Below are 18,074 nucleotides of genomic sequence, written 5' to 3'. Positions count from 1 at the left end.
ACCAAATATCAAACCACCTCTGCTTAAATTCTTTTCCATTCCCAGCAGGATGATCAAAAAAATTATTTTACCATAGGAAGTTTGGGAGGGAAAAAAAAAAAAAGAGCATTACTCATCCCAGGTATTTATAGCAACCCCTGCCAGTAGGGAAGAACTAAAACACACAGGCTGCAAGTAAATCTTCAATAATTTTGTCTTTTCCTTGTGATTCGATAATGCAGCTTTTCAAAGGGAACAAAGACCTGGAATGACAATCATGGAACCATGGAATGGGTTGGGTTGGAAGGGAGATTAAATCCTATTGAGCTTCAACCCCTGCCATGGCAGGGACACCTCCCACTGTCCCAGGTGCTCCCAGCCCCAGTGTCCAACCTGGCCTTGGGCACTGCCAGGGATCCAGGGGCAGCCACAGCTGCTCTGGAAAATCCATTCCAGTCCTCCCCACCCTCACAAGAACAATTCCCAATTCCCAATCTCCCATCCAGCCCTGCCCTCCGGCACTGGGAGCCATTCCCTGCGTCCTGTCCCTCCATCCTTGTCCCCAGTCCCTCTCCAGCTCTCCTGGAGCCCCTCTGAGCACAGGGAGGTCTCTTTTAGACACAAATGCCTGAGTCTGCAGACATGGGATTGCTTTACTTGGGTTATCTTCAGTGTTTGGACTTCTCCAACCAGGAAAATGAGGAAGGGAAAGAAACATAGTTTGACAAATTATCCACTCTTAATTACCATAAAAGTGACAAATACTAATGAATTTTATCCCTGAAGGCAGAGAGCCTCAATTAATATTATTTTATGCCATGATTTCCCTTGATGATATTGAATTACTCCTGGTTGTATCACTAGTGCAGTTAGATCTCCAAAATATGGGGCTCTGCTAACAGGGCTCGTGCCCTTGAGAAATCCCACCTTAATCCCCACAGTCAGGCAGGACTGGGAGGAAAATCAGGGCCCACAAAATTCAAGGGCACAAGAGAAGCAGATCCTGCAAAGTCTTACCCAATTTTAAGCCTGTCCTTCTCTGGAATAAAGCACACACCAACTGATTCATTTCATGTGCTTCAGATAATCTAAACAGGAAAAATGAAACAACCAAAACAAACCCTGACAAGCTTCGGAAAAACTCAATTATTCTGCAAATTCTCTGAGAGCTAAGGCAGTGCCAGTTACCTGGGGAGAGCCCTGAGCTTCTCAGCTGACTTTGCATCAGATGATGAGGTTGGGCAGAGAGAGGATTTTGTATTATTCTGGGGGGGAGCACCACAGTCCCAAGAACATTGTGACAGCTCCGTGGTGAAATCCAGATCACTGGACAGGGGCAGCAGCCCATAAAACTGCTTGTCACCATCCCCACAGCACAACATGTTCACAGAATTCCAGTGGCACAGCAGTGTCTCTGAGCTGGCCAAGGGTTTTCCTTCATGCACAGCTCTGAGCAGCAGGAAAACACAGCAGCTTTTTGCCTTTCCCCAGCTTACTGCAACCTCCTGTGCTGAGCAGCAAAGAGAAACCACCAGGGAGCTCATCACCCACCTGGCCCATCAGCCACCTGCAGCACCTGTCCCTGGATTAAGCAAATTCCCTCTAAATACGAGTGAAATTCAGAAATCTTCATGCACTGAAACCCCAGTGACAGGGACATGCAGATCCCAGGTTTAGAAAAGTTTTAGTGTTATTAATTTTTAACTAAGCCCAAAGAAAACTGTTTTTAAAGAAAAATAAAGGCAAACCAATTTTTTTTTAACTGTAGCAGTAACCCTATGTGGTGAGGGGGTTTAGGAAATTATTGTATCTATAGTTTCAGTAGGGGTAAAAAAAAAATTGGTCTAATCCAAGCTTTGGGAAATTTCAGGAAGAGCTGAGTGGCATTTTTCTTCTGCTTTGCTTCCCAGTAAAAGACTGTGCCCTTGGCTTCTCTGGAGATTATATTTAGAGGAAACATCAGCCATTGGTAACACTCTATTTATTATATATATATATATATATGTGTGTGTATATATATATATAATATTTACTTATCACCTCTCTGTGTATTTTAACACACTACTGGTGATGACAGGACTGGATGGATTCCTGGTCTAAACCAGTGTGGTCTTGTGTTTAAATAAATTGAACTTCAAGAGCAGCATGAGAAATAAGTAGCCAGAACCAACAGAGAACTCAGAAGTTTGCATCACAGTCCTTGGTTTTATGCCGTTATATAAACAAGACTGCAATAAAATAACTAAGCACTCCTCTAGAACCCCCCTCAATATCACCTGCATTTCATTTTTTTGATCATGAGGGGTTTTTTTCCTAGCAGAAAATATCGAGTAAAGAAGCAAAACCTCTCAGTGGGCTCTCCAAAGTCAATAAATATGAAGGCTGCAGGTGAGAGCTCACCTTGCACACAACCCCATGGACCTGGGCTGGAAAGGAAGGGCCTGGATGGACCTGGGCTGGAAAGGAAGGGCCTGGATGGACCTGGGATGGAAAGGAAGGGCCTGGATGGACCTGGGATGGAAAGGAAGGGCCCGTTCCCACTCTGGCCTGGCTGCCTGCCACTCCCCCTTCTCCAGCTGCCTATTCCAAAGTGGTTTCCTCAGCTTTCAGACCAACTTGAAGACATTAAAACAAACGCTGATAAAAAATTAGGAGGGCTATGCAGGCATTTTCCTCAGAGAGATGTTTGTGCAGAGGCACAGTGATTTCAAAACTGGTTGAAAAATCAAAGATTGATTGGTTAAAATCAATCGCTCTTCCAGAGTGAACCACATGGAATGTGGCACTGCTGATTAGAGCTCATCCCTCCTAGTCCCAGCCTAAGCATCAAACCCCTTCAGCTGGGGAGAAACACAAATGGAGGGGTCTAAAATGAAGGATTAATTAAATAAACTTCAGAGATCCTTCACTGTTGGCTCAGTGCTGATATCCTGTTTATGACTCTAAGTGTTTGGCTCTATCGTGCAAAGTAACATTTTTAGCATGGACAGACTGTAATTCAGAGAACAGCCCTAATAATAAAGCAGGAAACAGAAACAGGAGAAATGGGACAATGGCATTTGGTCCTGCAAAGCACCTAAACACGTTTTTAATCTGAAACAAAAGAAGCTAAACAGGGTTCTGTGTTAGAGAGTTCTGAAGTGAAGCATTTTTTGGATGGTATAATCACTGCTTCTGAAGAAAACGGCCTTAGGGAAAGGGTTTCACTTGAAACCACACTTTCAATTAACCATTGTCATTAACTACAGGCAGACAACAAAGGAAAAAGCAACTTGCTGTGAGAGCTTCCTTGCAGGCGGGTTGTGAAGGGAGCAGGGTGTCGGGATCTTCAGCTGTTCACAGTGACCCCAAGAAATGTTAGAAAGTCTCTTTTCCCAGCCTGGCGCTTGAAGAAGGAGTCAGAGCTCTCCATTTCTCAGTCTCAAGGTTGTTTATTGTTCCTTATCTATAAAAAATTTTCTCCTGCCCTGCCGAGGTCCATCCAGCAGGACAGTTCCAGGCACTCTGCCTGCCCCCAGGGCAGTGTTATCTTTTTATACTAAAAACTACCTGTACAATATTTACAATTACTTTCCAATACCTATCACCTATGTTAGACAGTGAGCTTCTACTCTAAACCAATCCAAAAGTGCCACCATCACAAAAGAAGATGGAGGCCAAGAAGAAGAAGGAGAAAGGCTGGACACACCCAGTTCCCTCCATCTTGCCTCCTGAACCCCCATACCAGAAACCCCAAAATCTACTTTTCCACCCCGTGATAAATTCACTATTATTCTACTTTAACTGTTGCAGCTTGCTGGTCTTCATATAAGGTTGGTAACTTGCTCCACAGGTCATAATCAAACCCACAGGTGCTCTGGGCTCTGTGCCAGGGTCTCTGAGCCCCCTGGCAGGGGTCCTGGCCATCCTGGACTGCCAGAGGGATGTGCTGCGGTCCCACAGCAGGGAAGGGAACATTTGCTTGCTCAGAGAGTCTGGATCTGCACACCAAGCCTGGAGATTTCCCCAACCAGCCCACGAACCCAAAGGTTATCCACCAAACCCCCTCCCTTCCACAGCCCCAGCGCTTCCCCTCCATTTGAATTACATGAGCTGACAAAGCAGTCAGAACCAATAAGTATCCACTGGTTCTCTTTATTCAGCAGCACAACCTGGAGCCATTCTCCCACTCAGGAGGAGGAATTGCTGTTACCTGGATGTTGAGCCTCCCTCGGTGGGCCCCGAGGCCGTAGCGCTTGGCTGTGGAGGCATGGAGCTGGAAGTCAGTAATTTTTAATGTCTCCAGACCAAGTGGAGGGCAATCTACAAAACAAAAGATCGATTAAGTTTTAATTGAACAGGAAAAAAACAAAAAACAAGCCAACCAAACAACACAAAACAAACAAGTATTCAAAGTTCCTGGGTTTCGGCAGTGCCAAGCTGGCTGGGTCCTCGCTGGGATGGAGGAGCAGAGCAGTGCTGAGGGCAATGAGGAATGGCAGCTCTCAGAAAATCAATGAGGCAATGCAGCTTTACACCCTTTGCAGGGGCTCAGATAGTTATTGCTGCTTGCTCTGTGCTTCAGTTTCTCACAGATATGCACAGTATTTCCTGTCAAGGGTTTTTCACCAGTAAAACGCCCTTTTTATTTCTTTTTTTGGTATTTTCTTTTTCATCTCTTGCTTGGATTTTTTTTTTCCCCCTCCCTGTACTCGTTCCAAGCTACTGTATGAAATTATGTTTCTAATTAAAATCTCTTCTGGAAGCTTCACTCAGAGTTCCTCCCATTGCACAACAGCATCTGTTCCAGAGGCCTGGGAGCTCAGAGAGAGCTGAGCTCTGCAGAGGTGGTGATTAAACACAAACAGAACAATTCTGACCCAAGGACCATCTCTCTAAGCCCCAAATTCTGCACATCCTTGAGGACAGAAAAGCAAATGTCATTACTTCAGCAAAACAGTGCTTGGAGCTCTGGCTTTGGAAGATAAGAGGTTGGGAAAAATCTGTTCTGTGATTATCAGACAAATATTTGGCTTTTTAACCACTCAGCGAAACGTCACGAGATTATCAAAGTATGAAAGAATCATTTATGTTGGGAAAGCCCTAAAAAATCATTAAGTCCCATCATTCCCTCAGCACTGAAATGTTCACCACCACTGTCCCCAAGTGCCACATGCACAGCAGCTCTGTTAAATCCCTGCAGGGATGGGGACTCAGCCCTGGACACTGGGAATGTACCTGGTTGCATTTAACTTTCAGGTTGTATTTAACTTTCAGGTGCAGTTTTGCATTATTAGGCACAAACTGGCAATGTGTGAAATTTCCCAGACTCCTCCTTAGTTCCCAACAAATTAAAATCCCTCAGGAAAGATGTGACAGGCTGTCAATTCATGCTGCTGTTTCTTTGGTCATCCTTAGGAAGTTCCCACACAAATCCAGGGCCAAATGTCTCCTTCAGAAGTAGTAAAGACATAAAGTAAAAATGAATATATTTTCTGAAGTACCAACAGTGATCTTAGTGTTACATAAGAGATGAAATGCAGACAGCTCCTCATTTCAAAGAGCTTTCAATTCAATTATCCAAAACAGAGAAGAAACAGGATGTGTAATGAAAGGCAAAGGAAGGAATAGCTGGGAGGATTTTGGGTTGATTGTCTGATTGTTTTAATTTCATTTCCTTATAGAGTGTTGCATCTTTCATCATACTCCAAGTCAAAGACGTCTCAGGCTCTGACAGATCTCTACTGGGAGTAAATTACATTGTTGGGAACTGCCTGCCTTTTTTAACAAGTTCGGTCCTCAAGACAGGTTTGGAAATCAATCTCGTGGTGCTTGGTGCATTCAATACTTGAATGAAAATAAATGAAAATACTTTCTTCTACTGTTGGCTCCTCTCTGTCCAGTGGACATCCCAAACTGGGAGCAGAGCAGCAGGATTTGCATTCAAAGACCTTTAGATATTTATTTATTTATTTTCAGTGTTGGGATTCATGCAGTTTTCCACAAGAGAAGACTTTTGATTAATAAAATTATGTTTTCTAGTAAAAGCCATAATATTTGAATATTAGCACTTTAGGAATATAAATGTTTTCCACATGCATACAAATTCCAACATCAATAAAGGGATGAAGAGAGGAGCATGTAGACTAAAACAACAATATGTCATGTACAGAGATGGTGGGGACAAATTTTTCAATATAGCCTCTTCTGATTACCTCAAATTTACTCATTATAATACAACAAAATCCACCTGAAGTTGCCATATCACTACTGAAAAAAAAAAATAATTCTGAGTCATACTGAGAATTTAATTTTGGATAAATTATTTTGTTGGGGTGTGTGTCCCCTGCTTCTTAAAGCTACTGGAGATAATCAGGACAGCCTAGTTTTGAAAAATATACAGGAAATGAAACTGATTTATGGCATTCATAAAAACTTTACTTTTTAAAGTATTGCTTTAATACATTTTATTTAACTTGAAGAAATATTTCACAAAACAATGAAAATTGCCACCCAATCAGTAGGGCTGTCTTAATGATTTTGTACTCTCTGTGCCAGTTCAAAAAAACCTTGGGGAAGCCACAGAAATTGGACAGCAGGAATGACCAGAGATTGTGTGAGTCTATTGCATAATGGATTCAACTGGAAATGACCCCATTATTTGTTTTTTTCTTTAATCAGCTGAAAATTTAATCATTATAAAACACAGGGAATTCAACTGTGGCTTTGAGACATTGAAACACGCTTGTTGTGTACGTAAGAACTTAATAAATAAATGCACCTACAGCATTTCTGGTTTAGAGGGACAAAAAGCAAACATTAGGGTTGGAGATGCAGTGATGGGGCCCTTGGGGACATTTCTTCCTTCCTGGCCCATATTCAAGCATGATTTTGTGTGTGATTTGCAGCCATGGATAGGTGTTCACTTTAGAAATGAGCATTAATAAGATGTCTGGATCAAATGAAACAATTCCAGTCAAAAGAGACAGGGCTTGGATTCAGAGTTAATAACATTTGCCTGTGGAAGTGTGTTCTTGGGAGGTTCCCTGCAGCAGCAATGCTAAATGGCCACATCTCAGTGTCCTTTATTGCCAATTATTCTTCCCCCAGGAGTCCCAGCAGGGCACCAAGGCAGCTCTGGTACCTGGGCACTGGGGGAAATCCCTGTCCCTTAAAAGCAGCAGGAGAAACACCCAGGCACCAGCTCAGTCTCCACCTCATCTCTTGAAATCTGGATTTACCTCTCATTCCAGGTTTGCCTACAGCAAGAACAGCACCTGGATGTGCAGCTGAGCTCCCTGCTCAAGCCAGCAGGGGCTCACTTTGCAATCTCAGTCTGGGGGGGTATTTGAAAGCAGTTTCATTGTCATCATGGCTTTGTCCTGTTGCTGCAGCCTCTTCAATTGAAGCCCTGGTCACAACCCCACCTTTTGCAGAGCCAGCCTGGTTTCCTTCACTCCTGCAGGGTAATTACAGCTGCTGTGCTGCAATTTCAGCTGTTCTGCATCACACAGCTGTAGGAGCAGGCAAGGAAAACACTTGTGCTCATCTCTGTTGCCTAAATTACTCATTTATTTTATTTCCTTCTGGTCTAAATAAAGAATGCCAGATAAGTCCAGACTGCCTTTGTGGCTCTTGTGTCCAATAAAGACGCATTTAGGAAATCATTCCATCCTCTTTCAGAGGCAAAGCAGACAAACAATTCTTTTACTTAAAGAGCATTTCCCATCAGTTTTGGAATATGTTCAGCTTTTCAAGTGGAAGGGCAGAGAGAAGCACCATGTTTCCTCTTCAGCCCATATCATAAAAGCCATACCTGTAACCCTCTTCAATTCCTGCAAGTCTGTGCTGGTCTAACTCCTCATGAGCAGAGATACTGGGATCTGGGAATGGAGAAATATCAGCTCTGTAATAGCAGCCTGACAATCTCCTATCCCAGGGGAGATACAGGGTTTAAATCTTGTTCAAACAAAGCACTTCAACATGCAATTAAGAGACAAAACTGTGAATTTACCTACAGATACAGGTAAATGAAGCACACAAATAAGTGTATATTTTGTGGGAATTAAGACTTTAATGTTCATTATACCATTCATACTATTCTTAGGTCTTGATGGTCTCACACAAAAATTTCTTAATGAGGCCAATATCATAAATTTTGCCCTAGCAGCTAAATTTAGAGGCTTTCCTATGAAAAGTGTGGTTGATAATTTATCTTCCAACAGCAGAAACTTTTAATGGGAACTCTGCCAGTCTAATTTCTGTGGCTAAAGTTATGCTCAGGTCACAGGTAGGCAAAGGACTTTAATACTGCAATGCACCTGCAAGGTGAAATAACAGTAAAAGCACATTTCTGACAACCTTCACCTTGCTGAAAATATCTTTTGATTATGTTTCTGTGATTGACAGTCTTTGTAAGGGCTGAGTTCAACAGAATAAATTTTCCCTTTTTGAAATAATTTGTTATATATATATATTACATAAATAATTTATTTATGAGGGCATGGGGGGAGCAAATTTGGTCTCTAAATATTGCTGTTTTGATGATGTGATCATGGAAGTGTGAAATTCCCACAGATGTTCATGACTCACACTCCACAGTTGCTTTTCCCTGGAAAAATGTCCATGGGTTTCAGTCTGAGTGCTTTTCTGACTCTGCTCATATCTGAAGTGTTGCTAACAACAATACCAAGTTTCTTTTCTGACCTGAATTCAGGCCACCAGCCACCCTGCACCCCAGATCATTTGAAGCAGCATCTTGAGGCATGTCAGAGTTCCTCAAACACCTTCTGCTTTGATTTACTTTTTCTGAAAAAGCCATTCCCAGAGCACTGTGAGAGCAAAGCGAGCAAAGTGCACTTACAACAAATCCCCTGCACTGAAGCTGAAACACTGAATTACAGTCCCAGGCCAAAGATCAAATAAAGAATGAAGGAGATGCCAACATTTCCTGTCCTAAGATCACATTAATTATTGGCTAATGTTGCACTGAAGCTGGATATTTTTCCAGGACAAGCACCAAATGCTGCATTGAGGTCTTCAACATCAGGGACTCCTCTCAGGAGGAAATATTTACCACAGCAGTGCAACCTACACTTGTGATTGCTCCTGAAGATTTAAAAAGAAATAAAGAATAAATGAAGAATTCTCTGGGTTCTTCAGGTCAGGTCTGACATGAAACCAAATGAGATTCTGAAAATGCACTGTTTCATTTTCTCTCATTAACTTTTCACGTTTTTGCTCTCTCACAAGCCCAGGTTGTGGCTGGCTGCAGATGCAATGAAACATTCAGCACGAAGAGCTCCTATTATTGCTGGCACAGCTGGAGGCAGGAGTTTCCAGAGTGCCTGGGAGTTTTGTGGCCAAGCCTTGAGACTCAAGAGGTTCATCGAAACTCCAGACATCACAGTCACTCCCTGAGCTGCTTCTGCTGCCACCAGCCTGGCACAGGATGGGACTTGTGATGTGGCACAAGGTGCCCTCCAATTTGCACCCATATCTGCAAAGATCTCCCCTCTCTCTCCAGAGAAAGTATTTCATTTAATCACTCTCAAGAAAACATCTTTTCTTCCGTGGCCAAAAGAACCCAGCCTGAAAATATCATATCAGCTCCTACTTTTTATTACGAGCTTTGACAAAGGCTGAATTCTGTGCTATTAATTTTAAAATGCTTCCTCTGATGTTTTTTTCTGAAGCACAGGGTGAAGAGTTTCTGTAATTCCAGCTAAAGCCACAAAACTGAGTACAGCCATCAAAAATGAGAACCGTTCTTTTTTTTCCAGAGCCAAACAAAAAGACTTAGCCAAAAAAATGGGGAACAAAACCGAGACAGAGCACTTGCACAATGGCTGGGTACAGGACAAAAATTACCATTAAAAACAGATCTTCATGCCAGAAATAGCTAAAAATACCAGGTCACTGAGGTGTACTGCAAGAGCAGAGATTCTACACTCAGAGTATTAATTGTAGCCATCAAAAATAAACATTAAAACTTGGAATACTATTAACAAGTCTAAAACCAAGACAGAAATAACTCTGATCTTAAGATACAACCCTGGCTCAATAAATGAGACATCTTAGAAGAGCTCAAGTTTAACCATATTAGCAATCCAATTTGAGTGCATTTACCAAAAATAGGATAAATATATAAGAAGTATGAGTATCAAACAGGCTTGTGGTGCAATTTTCCCCCCCCTCCCTCCATGAGAGCTATAGTAGGAATTTTATACAGCAGTAAATATATCCAATATATCCATAGTTGGTATAGAAAATTCACTGGGCAGAGTGACAGCATAGTCATGAAATTCCTTAAACATAAATAAACTGGAAAGTATCCATAACTCCTGGTCCTAGAAATATACATTTACTGAACATTCTGGCTGTTTTTTTGAGGATTTTGCAACACAGCCATGCTTTGGGGGGGAAAAAACCCCACGGATCTGAGGTGGCCCAAAGGAATGATACAAGTGGGAAGACAGAGGAAAAGGGCTGTAAATGCTCCACCTTGAGAATCAGAACTGCTCACCTGGGCTGAGACACACAAGAATAGCTTCAGAAATCCTCTAGAAACACCTAATTCCACTGGAATAAATGGCACTACTCTGGTATCACCCAGCTTTCACCTTCTCACTCTCCCCACACACATGGAGCAGGAAGAACCTGAGAAACTGTGAAGTTCTCATTAGCAGTGAGGAGCCATTAAATTTCATCCCCACTGCTACAGTCACCTCCACTCCCAAGTGCTAAATTTACACTTGAGAAGGACTAAAATGAGAGCTTCCCAGCCAGTTCCACTTAACGTTATTCAAATTTTCATCCAGTTCAACTCCAACACAGACAAAACTATCTATTTTTGGTTCTAAACAAGGCAGAAAATGAGCTGAAAATGACACTGAAACAGACACGTGAACTTCCTTGGATGATGCAGCTCAAACAGGAGTAAATCACGGATGTGGATAGAATCACTTGGCTCCTCAGTTTTGCATTTTATAGGTTGCTTTTCAGCCCTTCAGCTGTTTGACTTAGCTCCTGATGCAAGCCAGGAACTCCAGAGCCACGCTGATGAAGCAGCACGAGCTGTGCTTTAGGCAGCTGAGACTCATTAGGCAGCTGAGAGTTGGGATGTCACCTTCCACATTTTTATTAATTAAGTTAAAACCACTCAGATTGCCAAGAGAGAGCAGACCAGCAGCAGTCTGTACCTGCAGAGAGACCTGGGTGAGGCTCATCCCTCTGACCTCATCATCAGTCCTCCCCTGCTGCTGTTGGGATGTTGGGGGACACAAGACACATGATGGACTTTGGACCTGCTTAACAGAAGAGATTTGATAACAGGATGCCCTGGCAAAAGCAAACAGAACTTTGAAAATTAGCCCTGGATTGCAAGAAGATGAAATCAAATGGGTTTACTGGAAAAAGAAAATCCCATTGAACTCTGCAAGCAAGAGATGATGTTAATGCATAAGTTTGTGTATGGGATTTTAACCTAATCATTGTAGTGCACATTACTAGTCTCCCTGAAATAGTATATAGGTGTTTGTATCCCACAATAAAATGGGATTCTGATCACCAAGTCAGTCTCCCTGTCTCTCTCCATCACTGACATGCTGCCTTGGGAAGAACTCATCCTTTGGATGGGTGGAACCCATCCATCCTTTGGATTTGAAATCTTCCCAACAACGTGCTGCTGCTCAGTGCTGACACGAGAGTTTGAACACAGGGCTGCAAACACAGCTCCATGCACAAGCAACACCCTCAGGGATGGGCTGGGACTGCCAAGCCAAGGCTCACCCTTGGCATTGCCGCCCCTTCTCCTCCAGCAGCACTGGGAGCATCACTGGGAGGCTCTGCCCCAGCCCCAGGGTCCCTCAGAGCTGTCACCCTGCCCTGCCTCCCTGCCCAGCCCCTGCCAGGCTGCACATCTGGGATAAATACTCGACCTATATAAGGGGCCTGTGACAGGAAATACCTCAAACCAATCCAGCTTGCTTTTAAAACCTTTTATAAAGTGTAAGGTCTGAGTTTTATGAAGACCTGGTGTGGCTGCTCTAGCAAGTTTAGACATTTATACTTTTTTTTTCCTTCTAGTATCACATCTGTTGTTATTATTTCATAGGAAATAATAAGAGAAATTAATAAATCCAAACACTTCTCATAAGGCATAGAAGTTTTCCTAGTGCCTGGAGCTGTTGCTCAGGCAGTGATTCCAGAGGAAAGTTGTGTGGTTACAATAAACCTGAACTCAAGCTTTGTACTCCTCCCCAACCCTTAAAAAGGAATCAGTTTGTAAGTTCTAGAGCAGAGTAAAAAGCAAAAATAAGTTTGGTTGGGTTGTCTGCTCCTCACTTAATTACTCTTTTTTATTTAACTGATTACTCATTTGATAGACTGCATGTTCTTTGAAGACACAGAATTCTTTGAATTCTTGAGTATTCTTTGATACACAGCTCTAAGACAGCACTAAAATGTCAGAAGTTACTTATACATTTAAATCCCAAACAGTGGAAAACTGCTTCAGTGGAGGGATAAAAAATTGGCCAGGTGCACATAGAAAATAACCAGAAGTTCTTTGGATATTCAGAAGTGCAGAAAAGCCAAAGATTTACAAACTCATATAACAGGGCTTTCTTGTTTCCTTTAAAGCCCACCATGTCCAAGCTGTTGCACCCTTGAGAAGCACCCTGAGAGCAGAGGATTTAAGAGTTCAAAGCATCAAGAAGCAGCATTTCAAAAAATAACTGAATCTCTGAGATCTGAGAAAATCAAATCCAGGCGTGGATTGAAGAGTGAGTACCCTCTTTTATTAAAAAAAAAACAACAAAAAAACCAAAAAACAAACCAACAGCCAAAACCACCATACCCCAAACCAAACCCCAGAAATAAATAAAGAAGAAAAGAGGAGTGGAGTTGTAGGGGTGCATGAGAGAGGCTTTCCTTGGGTAGAGGAGATCTCTAACTGGCAATTGGGCTCACTCAGGGGACACAAACCCCAGGGCAGCACAGGAATCCCACTGGAGAATATGGGAAACCCAAGGACAGAGCCCAGCTTGCAAAGGGAATCAGTTCCTCCCCAGAGAAATTTTAGAGGAAGGCATTGATTATTAAAGAGCTCAGAAAGCCCCCTGTGCAGCCAGGCTCTCCCTTTCCCACATTTCAGCAGGTGATTCCCTGAGTTTTTGCTCATCTTCCCAAGGATTTCAGCTCTCAGGGGACTTGTCAGCTTTCATGTGTCCATTGTGAAGGTGACATTTGGACAGACCAGAGTTGTTCAACTTCCCACTCTCTACCTGCCTTCAAATTAATAATGGAAGATTTAGCTTACAGAAATAAATAAATAAGTTTTAAAATGCCTCAAGCCCAAGCAAGCAGCAGGAATCTGTGGATTTCAAAGTTTGGTTATTACCTTTTAAATTCTGAACACTCAGCATTTTCTCAAGGCTCTGAATTTCCTGTCTGCAGGAAGAGAAATGCTAAAATTGAGTAAGACATTGCTTTTGGGGATCTCTGGGAGGTTTGTAGGGAAGGTTTGGAGCTTAAGCTGGGAATTTGGTGTGAAGCTGCAGCTCCAAGCTATGGAGCAAAGGAGATAAAGCAGTTCAAGCAAGGTTCAGACAAATATCTCCAAGGGTGGGCACCTCTCCAGCCCAAATGTTCAGAGCTCCCTTCTCCCTATTCCAGCTTCCTACGGTTCCCAAATTTCATTCTGTCCAAACATCTTTTCTGCTTTGTTTAACAATTCAGTTGTGGTCCAGCAAAGGCTCAGAATCACAGGCTCCACATTTAGCACATTGGAGGCCTCACTGCTTCAAAGCAAAACGTGTCAGGAGCTCCAAATGAATTGAATATGAGTTATTGGTGAGTATAAAACTGACTGCATTCATCTCTGCCTGCTCCAGGCTGCAAGCCCAAAAATCCAAAAATTAAAAAAAAAAAAAAAGCCCAAAAATTCAAGCTGAAGGAAATACATTTCCCAGCCTGTGGACCCAAGGAGGAATGCTCAGAAGTGCATTCAGATAAAATCTAATTTTTATCAGTCGCCCAGTGAGGTTTGACATCCTTTCCCTGGAGAAAAGTGCCCACATTGTCACCAAGAGATTCCTCTGCACTGCAAAACATCAAGGTGTTAATGTGAAAAGTTCAGGTCATGATTTGGGACTTATTAACTCCAGTGTTGCCATGGAGAGTCCAGCCTCCTTCCCATCCACAGGAGCCAAAAGTATTTTTTTAGTACAGGTATTCTGCACTTGAAAAGCTGTGGAATAGGGAAAGCTTCAAGGCAAGCTTCCCTGAGCATAAAACTCCTCATTTTTCCACTTCCTAATTGGAAAGGAAAAAAATCTGATTCAGGATTAATGAGCAGAAATATGGGAAGAGTCGCAGAGGAAAAGTTCTGTGCTATTTTCTGTCCCCTTTTTCTGAGAGTTCTGTGGCATTTCATCTGCACTAACTCCACACTAGCACTTTTTTACCATATTTTTAAAAGTTTCCCATTTTATTCCTCTTGCAAGACAGCGGGGGGGTCTCCATGTCTGATTGCCATTTAACTTGCATTCAAACACCAAAAAAAGCCAAGTACGTATTTGGAGTATGGAACAAACCAGATGTGTCTGGAGTATTTTGGATTCCACATGCTACCAGCCTCAGACCCCTCATTCCTGCCAGCTTGGGATTTATCCATTTTCTCCTCTGGGGCTCATGCCTTTCATCCATCTCTTGGCTCCTGCAGTACCTGGACTCACTCTGTCAGCATTTCCAAAGGTCTTTGCAAGAACACTCAGAGATCACTCACGTTTCTGACTCTGTGCATGATTCCCCAATCCTCTGTTCCACCACCAGATGGAATCGAGGGTTTTGGGGTCCCTTTTTGTCACTTCCATGTATCTGATGAAAGGCAGAGGAACTGGTCTCGGTCTGAGCCACTCACCTGAGGAGCCTGCAGGAGTTCTGGACTGCAGACCTCTGCTGGGATCCAAAATTATCCAGAGGAGCCTGAGGAACAAAATATCCCCCAGGAGAGCTGTCAGACACTTTTCTCTTTGTTTTAGCTCGGGTGCTGGGCCTGGCTACTCCTCTCCTCCTCCCTCTATTCCCCAGCAGCATAAGAGCTCTGGCCTCACCTGGGGAAGCCTCCTGCTCCAGGGACATCACTGAAGGCTGGGACACATCTCCATGTCCTTGGCTCAGCCCCATCCTGTAACAAACCCAAACCCACTCCACATTTACCATGGGAAATTCCATCCTCCCCAGCAGCCATCTATACAGACCATATATAGCCCAGATTTACTTTTGGCAGAGCTCTCATTGGAATTTTTGATTGGAATTTAAAGACAGTGCAGTCTGCACACTCTGGGATAAAGCTGGGCTGTCCTCTGGGATAGGGTACTGCCCATCCAGCCTGTGATGGCAAACACAGTTCTGACTGGCTCTGAAATGCCTTCTGTAACTCAGAATCACAGAATCATTTGGGTTGGAAAAGACCTACAAGATCATCCAGTCCAACCTTTAACAGTATTTTTCAGTACCTGAGCAATTAAGGGAAAAAAGGAGAAAAATCATGTTATCAAGGGCTAAAGTTCTACTGTTAGGCAATCACATAGGAAAGGCTGTTTGGCTGAAATTGCAGTTTCTTTTATCAGTCAGTGAAGCATTTTTGGGAAGGTTGAGATTTGGTCCCTTGTTTTCAAACATCCTCTGTCCTGTACATGAGGAAAATTCGTGACACTATTGAAAATAATCTTGGGGAGGGGAAAAAGAGTGTGTTTGAGCCAAATCTGGCCTAAGGGGTGGTTGTACCAGTGGTGCAGGGAGTGCTGAGAGCCAGGTCTGAGATCAGCTCTTCCAAAATACTCTGAACTGTTCCCTTCCTTTGGCAGATGTTTTAGCAGCACCCTGAAAGTCGTGAGGAGCCACAAACCTGTCACAATAAACCACTGTATCTCTGAAGGGGAGAACATAAAAAATACCCTGTTTTCTGGGAAAGAGGGACAAAGATGGGTTTCAGGTTGCAAGGTGCAAGCAACAGCTTGTCCCAGCACGCCAGGATGGTTGATGGGCTTGGCATTTCCCCTCAATCATGGATGTGGAGAAGGAAGGGGATGCTCAGCCTCTCTCTGCGCTCCCCCTCTCAAACACAGCCCCCTTGAAATGGGAGGCTGCTTTAATTTCTGAATTACAAATGAGAAAACAGCTACAAAGTAAATCTGGGGACAGTGGGGACTGCTCTGGAAGACAAGCAGGGACATTTGGGCTTCACCCTCAGGATCTCTTCTAGGTCCCAGCCAGAAGGATTGATCCCATAGAGCCAAAATGAGGGAAAGCAACAAGAAAACCACTAAATTTGTCATACATGGGAGAGTAAGGAAGAAATCATCTACAGGAAGCACACAAGCTCCATAATCTAAGCAAGAAAATCAGATTTAGGAAGGTCTACCAGGTCATCCAGGTCTACCAGGTGGATAGACTGTCTGGATGAGCTGCTGAGGTCCAAAAGAAAGAATCAACCTGAACAGAGGACTCTGGTGCTTTATCCAGCTGAGTCCCACTGCAGAAATTCCAAAATTCCCATATTTTTAAAGGGTTTTTTTACTATAGCTATACGCATAATTCTTTACTATCGTCTTCATGGAAGACCTCAGTTGGATTTGGTCTTTGGGATCACATTGGTAGAAGAGTTTTTCCAGGTACATACCTTAAATAATTCACCAGCAGCCCCAGGCTGATGTACAGTCACACAAGAAATCTGTCTGGCAATTCATTAAAAAAAAAAGTAAACCACAAAATAAGTCTGTAAGTAATTAACCCCCCCTATAAAAAAACCTCAGTTAATCACTTCCACTATCCACTTTGAAAATCATATTTTCTGTGTCAGTAGCTAGAAGCTACAGAGCAGATACACTGTGTAGCAGAGTAAAAACTGTGATCTATGTTTACCTTATGTACCCAACTTTTACTGTGTGCCTTGCTTGGCATGTTGGATGCAGCAGCACCTTTGCAATTACAGCATCCTGCTAATGCCTCTGTGAAAGCAGGAGCAAAGCTCCATTATTGACTCTTATTTACAGACCTGTACAGTTCCAGGTAAAGAGCCACAGAGAAACAGAAGCTCAGCTCCAGCTGTGAGTCACAGCCCCTGGAAGTCACCGTGGCCCTCTGGAGCTTCCCAGCTTTTTTTCTCACTTTTCTGCAATGTCAAATCCCAGCAAGGCAGCCCCACAGAGCCCAGGCAGGGCAGGTCTGGGGGGGATTCGTGTGTCAGAACAGGAAGTGATTCACTCTTCCTAAAGCAAGAGTAAAATGAGTTTCTCCACTGCTGACAAAGTGCTATCATCTCATGTAATTCTTTGAAATTGATTGTTATAAAATACACTTCACAGTGTATTGGGGTTGATTCCCATTTATAAGACAGCTCCTTTAAAAACCCCTCCAGATTCAGAGTCACTTTAAAGCCCTTTTTTGTTTTCAAAAATTATGTAAATCACTGAGCAAACAAGGAATGAAGCCCCTGTCTTTCCTCGTCTCCATCTAAGCCACAATAAAATGGATGTTCCACAACAGCAGGATGTTCCCCACCAGGAGGGAAGCATTTTTTGTCCAAAAGAGGACTTTAGATATCTATCAGCAGACTCACCAGAACATCCTTTGTAATCCAATTAGAGCAGGGCTGGAGGGATTAACAGCTAAGACCAAGTGCTCTGAAGATGCCTTAAGTGACCCACACACACCCCCTCTGATGCCTCCACGGGCACTCAGACTCCCTGAGTCACCATCTGGCATCTCCTCATTATTCTTGTTTTTTCTCACCTTTTTTTCGTTGCCATTTTTAGCCACGGGTAGAAAAGAGGAACACTTTTCCCTTTACACCTGTCAAGTTGATTTAGCACTGCCTGGCACGTGCATGAGGAATAAAAAGCCTTGCTCCAGTCTGATTGTGCTCCATCCCTTCCAGCACACAGCAGACATCCAGAACAGCCTGTTCTTGCTCACAACTGGGATGTTAAAACCACAGGGGAATGGAATCGTAAATGCTCCTTTTGCTGTGCCACAAGGAAATTACAAACGTGGCTGCATCAGAAGTGATGAATTAACACTGCAGTTAGTTTTACTAATGGTTTGATGTA

At 43.1% G+C, this 18,074-nt stretch overlaps 1 protein-coding gene across 1 annotated transcript in view; it reads right to left on the bottom strand.

Annotated features, from left to right (window-relative positions):
- The window catches only part of CPXM2 (carboxypeptidase X, M14 family member 2), a 68,492-nt gene that overhangs the window by 43,935 nt on the left and 6,483 nt on the right, over positions 1 to 18,074 (bottom strand). Inside the window, 1 exon segment of the mRNA XM_054637456.2 lies at positions 4,172 to 4,281. Coding sequence (XP_054493431.2) covers positions 4,172 to 4,281 — 110 coding nt within the window.

The sequence above is a fragment of the Agelaius phoeniceus genome, chromosome 9 (assembly GCF_051311805.1).
Source record: "Agelaius phoeniceus isolate bAgePho1 chromosome 9, bAgePho1.hap1, whole genome shotgun sequence".
NCBI lineage: Eukaryota > Metazoa > Chordata > Aves > Passeriformes > Icteridae > Agelaius > Agelaius phoeniceus.
The sequence above is the reverse complement of the archived record's forward strand: the minus strand, read 5'-3'. Positions and strand labels throughout refer to the sequence as shown.